This window comes from Periplaneta americana, chromosome 6, assembly GCF_040183065.1.
Source record: "Periplaneta americana isolate PAMFEO1 chromosome 6, P.americana_PAMFEO1_priV1, whole genome shotgun sequence".
Classification (NCBI taxonomy): Eukaryota; Metazoa; Arthropoda; class Insecta; order Blattodea; family Blattidae; genus Periplaneta; species Periplaneta americana.
In genome coordinates, this window is record NC_091122.1 from 163,521,630 (window position 1) to 163,533,941 (window position 12,312).

General features: G+C 38.0%; 1 protein-coding gene across 2 annotated transcripts in view; it reads left to right on the top strand.

The window, feature by feature from the left end:
• Positions 1–11,358, top strand: part of fj (four-jointed box kinase) — a 904,662-nt gene extending 893,304 nt beyond the window's left edge. For both annotated transcript variants that reach the window (XM_069829476.1, XM_069829477.1), the window contains exon 7: positions 8,370–11,358. In XM_069829476.1, the coding sequence (XP_069685577.1) occupies positions 9,343–10,737 (1,395 nt within the window). In that variant the 5' untranslated portion in view covers positions 8,370–9,342 and the 3' untranslated portion in view covers positions 10,738–11,358. The remainder of the gene's footprint in view (positions 1–8,369) is intronic.
• The last annotated feature ends 954 nt before the right edge of the window (positions 11,359–12,312 follow it).

Below are 12,312 nucleotides of genomic sequence, written 5' to 3' on the forward strand. Positions count from 1 at the left end.
ATAAATCTTACACTGCATTATTGTTTTTACTTTTAATATTGTGTTTTGTTACGTAGTAATTAATAAATGGAAGACAAGACCTGATGGCCTTAACTCCGCCCGAATAATGAAATAGTAATATACGTTACAAGAGCGGTATGTTGAAGTTTTCATGTTCGAGGAAAAGTTTGAAAAAGCGAAACGTAGTTGAGCTTTTTTAATTTCCGAGAATTGAAAGAAAACATACCGCTCTTGTATCGTACATTATTTTGTGCGAAGATCGTTTATTACATACCTGAAAGAGGAATTTCTAATTAGTTGCAATGAAATCTACATCTTGGTTTCTGTTCAATGACGGCAACTTTTAAAAACTAAAATATCTATCTTCAATATTGTTGCTATAAAATGTTTTCTGTGTTTACTATATTCCAGCAGGCCGTGATATACGTCTGTCTTTTTTCCCCCCAGTCTATGATGATTCTGGAATCTTGTTGATTTTTTCATGGTTTCCTCAATGTTACTTGCATCACGAATGCAGTAACTTTAGTGGAGTTGTAGAGTTTACTTAATTTTTGCAAATATTTAAAAACAATAATTAACAGTGCAATTTAGGTGAAATTGCAGTGGTAAGTTTCCAATTTATAATTATTACTATATTGAACGTCTCTAAAAATAATATGTTAAAAGCCTAAAGCAGTAAAATCAATATGTCACTTAAGCGGTAAGAAGAGGGAAATTGTTATGTGTGTTAGTTGGGAATACTGAATGTGGAATTTTAGACTTTCTGCGGATTGGTTTTGTGCGGAAACCAAGCAAATACGCACGATCTCGCACAAATATATATATATATATATATATATATATATATATATATCGTAGAGCCAATAATAATAATAATAATAATAATAATAATAATAATAATAATAATATAGTTGTCTTCTGTTCGTCTTATTTACGTCTTAACTTTCTATGCATTTTCATTGGAGTTATTGAAGGAGAACGAATCTTGTATAAATGGAAGAGATTTTGTATAGGCCTAAATATTCACAAGCCTTTAGGGCCATTATAAAAACTTGAAAACGAGAATAAGTGCAGTTTAAGTCCCCAGCTGCATGCAGAATGTCATTAAGAAATTCTCATGCAATGGAATGCGCCAGGAAGAGTTTATGAAGAAGCGAGCGCACCTGTAATTGAACATTAATAAACAGGCAATAAACAGCTAACCTGAAATGTTCTTTGTTAAACATATTAACTTACTAAATGCCTAAACAAACTTTCATTATTTGATAGCCGACTGGAGAGATGAATATCTAATTCTGAAGAAGTCTGAATGACTTTTTATTTATACGTACTGGACGGTTTTCATTTAATTCTCGTTTAAATCAACTGATTTATCCACGCGTTATGTTTTTGCTGTGTACCAATTATTGAATAACTAATTCTTTTTGTAGTAACAAGTTTCGACCCTTGCGTAAGTAACATTCTTATAAAATTAGAGGCATGAGAATTTGATCTATATTATCATCCACACTATCACCACGGCCATATCATCATCATATAAACCATCACCACTAAGGGCCGGTATTATAAACGCCGTTTAAACTTTACGTTCAGTTTAAACTCAAATTTTTCGTTTTGCTTCGTATTATAGGGGAGAGTCGGGTAGTATCGGACATCGGGTAATATCGGACAGTGAGTTTCTTTCATCTACTACACGATGTTAGTACCTGATTGACATGGTTACGTTTCTGTGATGTCGCATAGAGAAACGTAACCATGTCATTCAGGTACTACCATACGGTAGTAGATGAAAGAAACGCACTGTCCGATACTACCCGATGTCCGATACTACCCGACTCTCCCCTAAACCTTAACTACCAGTTAATCTTGAGTTAACTTGAGTTTAACTTGATCGGTAATCTTCTGCCGTTTAAACATCAGTTCAAGGCTCAACAGTACAAGATGGCGGCTTCCGCTATACACATGGACATTTATTTATTTATTTATATATATATATTTATTTATTTATTTATTTATTTATTTATTTATTATTTTGCTAATAATTGTAACATAAAATATAATATATACAGAAAAACTTTAGCTCGCCCCTGAAAGAGTAGAACTCGTGTTTAGGGGCGGATTCCTGAATTGAAATGCGGATGTTTCAGTGTTGTCTATCCGAATTTTCTGATCTGGTCTGTGGTCTTGTGACTGACATATGGCTGTGCGTTGTCGTGCAATAGCAGAACATCCTGCTTCTCCCGATGTCGTCGAACACGACTCAGTCTAACTTGAAGTTTCTTGAGGGTTGCAACAAACCCCTTCAGAATTAATGGTGGTTCCGTGTGGCATGATGTCCACAAGCAAGAGTCCTTCTGAATCGAAAAACACAGTAGCCATAACGTTTCCTGCCGAAGGTGTACTTTTGAATTTCCATTTCTTTGGTGAATTTGCATGATGCCACTCCATTGTCTGCCTCTGTCTCCGGTCCAAAATGGTGGAGCCATGTTCCCTCTCCTGTCACAATTCTTGCAAGTAAGTCATCTAGCACTTATCACTGACACTTAACATGATAACAATTCAAACAGAAGCTACACTGAACCCATTGCGTCTCTGTTTTCTTTTTTGTAATCACATCTTGTCTTCAGATTTCTAAAATTCCTATTGTAATACAATTTTTAAAATAGTATAAAATGTAACACTTAATGCTCAACAAAATTTCGCCTCAAACAGCTAAGATTTCTATCAGTAAAGCTAAGCCTATATAGCGACTACAGATGTATCTAAAATTCCAAAAACATTTCCTAAAATTTCATGAAGATACAATAAAACTTTGTACCAAATATCATATGCTTACCTTTAGTAATAAGCCTGTAATGTAATTACAAACATCCACAAAATTTTTACGCCTGAGAAGTCGACGCAAACTTGCTCTCTCCAAACATAAAAGCTCACTGAAGCAACTACAATAGTCACACAAAGCTTAGCTGTATGTTTATGGAAACTGGACAACATGTGGCGGAAATTTGGATCTCGTAACACCATTGGTTAGTTCACAAAAGAGCAAAGAAAAAGTATCACGAAATAACCACTGCCACGAAATTACCAATGTTTACCCTATAGTCCTAACCTTGTTTCGAAAAATTGAAACTCGGATAGAACAGAAAAAGGAGAAAGTGCAAAAATATATGTTTTAGGGTTTGAATTTTAAGATTATTTGAAAAGATAAATGATTTATTCTTCAGTTTTGAAAACATTCTGTTGAATCTCTGCATCAGTTACTAGATGCCCTGCGCAATTTTTCCTCTGGTAGTAGACATACGGCCTTAACTCTGCCAGCTAAAATAAATCATTATTATTATTATTATTATTATTATTATTATTATTATTATTATTATTATTATTATTATACTGAAAACGATGGGAGATTTCGAAGATGTCCATAAATCTACTATAAACCTATTGCGCATTGTACTGTGAGTGGCAGACAGTCTCCTGGTAAGATTTACTATGAGGCCTGATTTATAAACACTGATAATAATACCTAATTTTACTAGACTCATAAAAATAATTTTATTGTTTGACTGAATTCTGTTTCATAAATATTCTAGACAACACACAAAATACGCACACTAATATTATTACTTCATTACTCAGTTGATTCTGTACGGAGTTACGTCACGGACGGTCATGCAAGGTTTAGTTTGGTTGCATTGTTTGGGAGTATAACGTTGGTAGCCAGCGTTAAGAAACTATTTGAGGTTAAGTCTGACAAGCATACTGAAGTACGCGGTATTGGTCCTCTTTAGGTTTCATTATGATACTCTCTCTGATATCGAAGAACAAAAATGTTTCTTAATTAAGATTCTCCACGAGCGTCGGCTATTTTAAATCAATAATAGCTATAATTAAACAGTTGCGATCGTCTTCTTTTCCTTCCTAGCAGTAATACCAATCGTATTTCACTATGGTTTAACTTAACCGAGACTCTGTAATACGGCACGTTGAGTTAAACTCACGGTTAAGTTTAACTTAGGTTTAACATAATTTTTAGATTAACCGTATTTATAAAACCGGGCCTTAGTAGCTAAATTGGCATAGCATTGTGACTACGGACACGAAAACGAATTCTGGCAATGACAGAGTCGTGGTTGTAGTGACAAGTCCAAGTTTCGTGAGGTTTTCCTCGGGGATCTTCCTTTTCCCTCCATCATTTCACTGCCACTCTACATTTCAATATTAGGGCCTATTTACTTCTGCGGCGAAATTCTTAATTTGGTAAAACTACTCTCTGAAAGAGATTTCTTGTTTATGTATTGTAATTCTGTTTATGTCAAGGCACATAAATAATAATTTTTCAAATCTCTCTTGATCACAGTTCAGCCTCTTGGGGCAAGACAGTCGTAACGCACAATTGTATTTCTTCTTCAGCATGCTTCTAGAAGTGTTTTTGCAACAAGAGTAAACAAGCTTTATGACTAGGAATTGTATGAACTTATAAATAAAAGCCAGAAAAACATAGGCTTTTACTTACTTAAATGGCTTTTAAAGAACCCGGAGGTTCATTGTCCTCATATAAGCCCGCCATCGGTCTCTATCCTGTGCAAGATTAATCCAGTCCCTGCCATCATATCCCATCTCTCTCAAATCCATTCTAATATTATCCTCCTAACTACATCTCTGCCTCCCCAAAGGTCTTTTTCCCCTCAGGTTTTCCGACTAACATTCTACATGCATTTCTAGATTCGACCATACGTACTACATGCCCTGACCATCTCAAACGTCTGAATTTAACTTTCCTAATTATATTAGATCAAGAATACAGTGCGTGCAGTTCTGCGTTGTGTAATTTTCTCCATTGTCCTGTAACTTCATTCCTCTTAGTCCCGAATATTTTCCTAAGCACTTTATTCTCGAATACACTTAACCTCTGTTCCTCTCTCAAAGTGAGAGTCCAAGTTTCACAGCCATACAAAATAATCAGTAGTATAGGCCTAACTGTTTTATAAATTCTAACTTTCAGTTTTTTTGAAAGGAGACTGGATGACAAAAGCTTCTCAACCGAATAATAGCAAGCATTTCCCACACTTATTCTACATTTAATTTCCTCTCGAGTGCAACTTATATTTGTTACTGTATATCCATAGTATTTGATTTTTTTTTTCTTCAAAAGGATAAATTTCCAACTTGTATATTTCCATTTCGTACTATGTTATGGTCACGAGATATAATCATATACTTTGTATTATAACAATGATTCTATTATATTTACTTATGAGCAGGGAAAGGATTTATATGTAAATACATATTTACTTATAAAGCTAATATAATTTATATTTTGCATTATCTTTATGTTTCACAATGTGTAGGGTTGAAAAATCCTACTTTTATTTTCCATATTTTTCCATATTTTAGAGTTTAGTACATATTTTCGTTAATTTCCATATATTTTCCATATTTCATATAAAACAGTCCATATTATATTAGGTTTAACAATAAAACAAAACAAAATTCCATTAACTTTTAAAAATACATTTCAACAATAGAGATTTAAACACATGTTCAGTAATCCCTTTAACATCAGAGTTATTTGAAAATTAGCAGTCCTATCAACAATGGGAAAGTAAGTTACAAAACTGTATTAATTTAATTTAAAATTTTTAACAGACTTCAGTTGTGCAGCTCAACAGTTAAATGCCAGTCAGAGTACACATAGGTTCAGTTTTGTAAATCATACTATAAAGACGGTAAATATGCCAAAAGTACGTCATTCAGTCAATTTAAAATCAAAACTAACAAGTTACATTTCAGAATTTAAAGAAGATGGTTTATCAACTGACAATAAAATATTATTTTGTAATTTGTGTCAGTGTGCAGTATCATCTACACAAAAGTTCCTGGTGCAACAACACATTACAACTAGTAAACATCAGGCCAACAAACAACTAAATTCCAAGCAGAGACAATTGTTTTTAACACAACCAACAACATCGAATGTAAGATCTGAGTTTAACATCGACCTGTGCCGTTCTCTCATCTCTGCTGATATTCCTCTCTACAAACTAAAGAATAAGGTCTTCAGGGAATTCCTTGAAAAATATACTCAACATACAATCCCGGATGAGTCAACACTTAGGAAGACGTATGCTCCATCCATCTACGATGAGACAATACAGAAGATAAGAGATGAAATTAAAGATAGTTCAATTTGGGTTTCCATTGATGAGACTCCCGACAAAGAAGGTAGACTTGTTGGTAATGTAGTTATCGGTTTGTTAAGTGAACAATATTCTGAACGAATTCTTTTACATTGTGATGTTCTAGAAAAGTGCAATAACAAAACTATAGTTAAACTGTTCAACGAAGCTATGGGTATCCTGTGGCCAAAGGGTATTATGTACGATAATGTGTTATTCTTTATTAGCGATGCTGCCCCTTATATGGTCAAAGCTGGACAAGCATTATCTGTTGTATATCCTAAATTGACTCATTTTACTTGTGTGGCGCATGCATTTCATCGTGTGGCAGAAGTGGTCAGAGACAATTTCCCTAAAGTAGATTTGTTGATTTCATCAGTGAAAAAAGTATTTCTCAAAGCTCCCAGTAGAGTTAACGTGTTGAAAGAAATGTACCCTGAAATTCCATTGCCACCAAAGCCAATTTTAACTAGATGGGGTACATGGCTAGAAGCAGTTGAATATTATGCCGAACATATAGACTCTATTAACAATGTTCTCCTTGCATTGGACTCTGAAGATGCAGTCTCAATTGATACTGCGAAAACAGTTACCTGTGACATAAGTGTGAAGAATGACTTAGCTCACATTCAGCATACATTTTCATGCATCATAAAAACGCTCAAAAGTCTCCAAAATAGGCACCTTTCACTATCTGAAAGTTTTGAAATTATAAATAGTACTGTGGAACAACTGAATCGTGGTAGAGGTAAAGTTGCAGATGCAGTAAGAGCTAAGGTGGACACTGTACTTTCAAAAAACCCTGGATATGAAGAACTACAAAAGGTTGTTGCTGTGATGAGTGGTGAATCAACAGTGAAGATTAACTTGGACTTATCCCCAGCAGACATTGTGAAATTGAATTATGTACCAGTTACTTCTTGTGACGTCGAACGCTCTTTTAGTCAGTATAAATCTATCCTCAGAGACAATAGAAGAAGATTCACTTTTCAGCACTTGAAAGAAATGTTTGTAACCTATTGTTATGGTAACAGACAATAAAAATTGTGTTTTGTTGAAACTACATTGGAAGATAAGGTACGTCCATTATATTTTTTGTTTAGTTTGATTAAAATGTACCAATATTTAACGTACATAGTCATTTTTTTATAATTTTAAGTCCATATTTAATTCCATATTTTGGTAAAAATCCATATTTAATTCCATATTTTGGTAAAAATAACTACATATATATTTACATATTTCATATATTTTTAGTCCATATAAATCCGTTCCCTGCTTATGAGTAATGACAATCTAAGTTTATACTGAAGACCAATTGATGAGTACGATTATCTTGCCCCAAGGGGCTGAATTATGAGATTAGAAATACGCTTGATATAAATATATCACAGTTTAGCTTAAGTAAAAACAGTCAATAGTCATAACTGTTTATAAACTACGTAAATTCTTTGACAATCTGCCACAAACTGTAAGAGTAAACACATTTTTTAAACAATTTCTAAAACACCAGTAGCCTAAATGTGTTAGCTGTAGTGACATTTCGTGAAAGTAAATTTATTGAACCTAGAAAATTTTGCAAAAAGTTCTTTACCATCACTGCGTTGTTTTAAACAAGGCCGAGACATTTCTTGGGTATAAAAAGAATTTCAAAAGTACGACATGTGAACTTAAAGAACTTTGGAATAATTGGTTTTATTTCGAGATGAGTCACGGCAGTGAAAATATAGTGATGATGATGTTGATAATAAAGGCGTTATTGCTTGTTTACTTTACCGAAAAGTAACAATAAACAAGAACAAAAAAAAGCAAACGGCATGTGCCTTTGATTTGATTATTAGTGTAATTTCAGCTTTTTATCATAAGTATTTAAACAGGCAAATAAAAGTTTATGGGCTAGAAGCCCACGTTTGCTGTTGTCAAAGTCGACCAATTTGGAAACTAGACTACAAAATGCATGTCGACTTTTTATCATTCTCTTTGAAAGAACAGTTCGTATAAAAAAGAGCCGTTAGCTGGCTTAGTTAAATTCCCTTAGCAGCATTTGTATAGTCCTTGAAATGAACTGTGAGGCGGTGTTGCGTATAAAAAAATTATAAATGATCTGATCTTAGCCCAAATTAGGATGTAACTTGTGTAAGACGGGCCGAGTTTGCCTCCCAACTGACCGATGTATGTCCTTTGGTTTTCCAGACTGCAGCCCTGCGAAGAAGACACGGCTATCCGAGAGGAGGAAGCGAAAGAGACGGAGCAGCTCGGTGGGAGGAGTCTACAGGACCTGGTTTTTTCTCTCGGGTTCCCCACCCTCCACATTTTTCATTTCTCCTCCATTCTCTATCTCTTCCCGGCGGGTTTGTGCCATACCCATAGTACAGCTTGCCGTGGCGAGTCAAGACCGCTGCTCAGCGACGAGCGACTCCAGTAGGTCCCCGTGACCTGAGACTGACAGACGTTATAGCCTCGTGCCGTCGGTTGTCATACGGTTCAAAAGTTGCCTTCCTTCTCGTAGGCAGTATACGTGTTCCGCGACTCAGCCGAATCTTTCTGGATATCAAGTAATCACGTGTTTATTTTAACGTGCGACAGTCCTGTAACGTGTTGAAACAAGTGTGAACTCTCTTGGGACAGTTTGAAGTGCGCAGACACCGGTGTGTGTGACATGTGTTGGGGCCAAGTTCGCTTTCCGGCTGTGAAAACTTCAGAGAGAATCTTCCGTATTTAAATTACAGACAACACAAGAGGAAGAAGCGGATAGGAAAAAAAAAGTCGTTAGCATATTACTGTATGTGAATGGAAGAACTTGTTCTTCATTTGTTTAAATTATTTCAGTAAACAAAAGAAGTGAGGGACTTGTCCTAAACAAACACATTCTACATGCGGACTCGTATTCAATGAGGTAAAAAAGGAAGCCTTGTTGTAAAGTAAACTTGAACAAACTCGAAGTGTTCGTAAAACAAAATCTCACTCGCCCCGTCTCTGTCTGTCTTGAACAAGCACATCTAGTGTCAATACTGTACTTCTTAACAAGAACAGTGATGCGACATTGTTTAAACATGACCGGTGCTGCCTCTACAGGATGACAATGTAACCACAGCTTCGAAATAGTTTTGTAACATGAGTGTCTGGTAGGACTTGTGGAGGGATGTCGCAGTGCTATCTGTGAATTATGCTGGGAACTAAAGCAACAATGTGCGAGCAACAGTTGGTGGTGGACGACGACAATAACAAGCGACGACGCAACAAGGCGCAACACCTCGTCATGTCTCTGATGACGGGCAGTCACTTCGCCGCGTCGCCGGCAGGGGGCAGTGCTGGGAGGACGTCTCCCTACAGGACTCTGTGCCTCCTGACGGCGGGACTGGCCTTCGTGTTGGGCCTCGTGGTCGGGGTGATGATCCCCCTGTACGTGCTCCCGCGCGGGGGAGCTGCCAGGAACGCGAGCAGAGCGAATTCGAGCGAGAGTCGCAACTTGACGCTGAGGAACACGAGCGCGCCCGTCACGGAGTTCCCCAGCGTCTCCTTCGTCGTCAAGTCCGCGGCGCTGCCGCCCCCCGCCGCCACCCGCCGGGAGCCGGAGCCCGAGATCGAGGACAGCGGGGGGCTCATACAGGGGGGCGTGTACTGGGGCCGCAGGGTGGAAGACGCCATGCCCGCCGGCTTCGAGGAGCGGGAGGCGGAGTCCTGGCGTCGCTTCGCCCGCAAGACGCCCGTCGTCAAAGTAGAAGAAGGCTGCGGTCGCATGCAGAACCGCCTGCTCACGTTCGAGGACGGCACCAGGTCCTGCTGCCGCTACCGCCAGAACACGGACCAGATCCAGGGCGAGCTCTTCAGCTTCTACCTGGGGCGCCTGCTGGGCCTCAGGAACCTGGCCCCCTCGTCGCTGGCCCTCGTCAGACTCCGAGACCCCCTGTGGTCCCGGGTCAGACCGCAGCTGTCCCTCGCCCAGTGGAACGAGGAGCGAGCCGTCGTTCTGACGCGGTTCGTGCCGTCTCTGGAACCGGCACACATCCCATCGTCCCTCAGGACCTCCGCGAGACGCCTACATCCCCCGGACGTCGTCGCCAGCAAGACCGACTCGTCACTGGAGATGGTGGAGCTCGCGCAGTGGTCGGACCTCATCGTGTTCGACTATCTGACCGCCAATCTGGACAGAGTCGTCAACAATTTGTACAACCTGCAGTGGAACCCCGCAATGATGGACGCGCCCGCCCACAACCTCGCCCGGGAGCCGAACTCGGGACTGCTAGTGTTCTTCGACAACGAGAGCGGACTTCTACACGGATATAGACTGCTGGACAAGTACGAGCACTACCACGGCGCCCTGCTGGAAGCTCTCTGCGTCTTCAGGAAATCTACATCGGACATGATCAAGCGACTACACAAGGACAAGAACGTGGGGCAGCTCCTCCAGGACAGGTTCGAGGCGTCTGACCCGGAGTTCCGGGACTTCCTGCCCAGCCTGCCGGACAAAAGCATCAAAATCCTGAACGAGAGGATAGATAGGGTTCACGATCAAATCACGCAGTGCGAACGCCAGTATTCTTCTCGGAAAGTTACGTAAGCACGTAGTGAAGTTGTTATTCTGTACGTAAGATCCTATACTAATTTATTAAGTTCCTCGTTCTTCCGCTCGATCTGTCAAGATGAATTAGGTTCTGTCCAACAGTCGAACATGGCAGGTATCCCGACGTCATGTGCTGCAATCTGGTGAAAAATGCAGCAGTTCTAGTCATCTGAAACCAATTGTTGTGATTAACACTCACCGTGACCTTCTCTAGACTGTCCTGGAAGGTGTTTTGTTTTCAGAGATAATTACACAGTATTAGTGTGACGCAATCGAGAGTGACGAAAAATCAAAAAGTGAGATGTGTGGTGACCACGGTCCTCGGCAGAGTCAACTGGGAGGTGTAGTTGAGCAAAGAGAACACCATCGTGTTTGGTACAAGCAAACTAATATAGGTAAACATTCCTTTTATTTGAGGTTCGCACACGTTTTCACTAGAGAAAACAGGAAATTCCAACACTGTTTAAAAATGACAAGAATAACAAATTATTACGAAAATGATTGTGACCTTTCAGCTGTTAAAACATGTGAACTAAATTCACATGATTGTTGTAACTTGGAGAAATTTAATCTTAGCGTGTGGTTAACTTCTCTATATTAAAACAGCTGAAAATCTAACCGTGCCTTCAAAGCGAGATTCAGAAGGCTGCTATCATTAGGAATACAGATAGCCTAATTTATATTTTATGTCATGAAATATTTCAACTAAACGAATTGTTCATAAGTAAATATATGAATAGTTAATATTCAATAATTAAATAATAATTGCAGAGCGTTTCGTTTTCCAAATGAAATCAGCCCTCTGATATCTCTTTCGCTCATTTCATTAATCCGTCGTATTTAAAACAAAAGAAATGCGTGATGCTAAATGAAAATAATAGGTTATGAAATATTTATGGTAACATATAATGATTGAGGGACTGTAATTAGTTCAATATTCGAATGTAGGATTTAAAAAAATCGGTTATATTACATTGCCAGAAACGATAAATTTATGTATCACCAGCTTGGACGAAATATACAATGTTCTACAGCTTGTTACGGTTACAAAATATGTCTTCTTGTTTTTGAATGGTAGAAAAATAATCAAACATCGCAATAACCGAATTTCGATTTCATTGCTATAAAATTATTATTCAGTGCTTAATTTGTATCGATTGTAATGCGATATCGGAATCAGCGTTAAAATAAATCGAGGTTTAAAAATAATTTATTTAGTCTTATGATTGTGATGAAAGTTTATTGCAAATTATTCTTGGGAAATTTTCATGATCATAACAGGAATTTGGCTGTAAGAGTGGGGCAGATTTTTGACATCGAACGTCATTAATGTTAGTATCGAAAGGAAAATTATAAAACGATTGTAGGCCTACCAACTTTTTCGAAATTATATATTCAATGAATAATCGAGTTTGATTCTCGCAGAGGCTTTAAGTTTTGGCCAATAAACTAGATGTCACTTGGATATCTCAATCCTTCAAGTAAAAGAGAATCATCGTTTCGAAGCATTTACTACAAATCTGCGTAAGAACAGTTAATTCAAATTTCTTCATAATTGAGTTCTCAAAGATT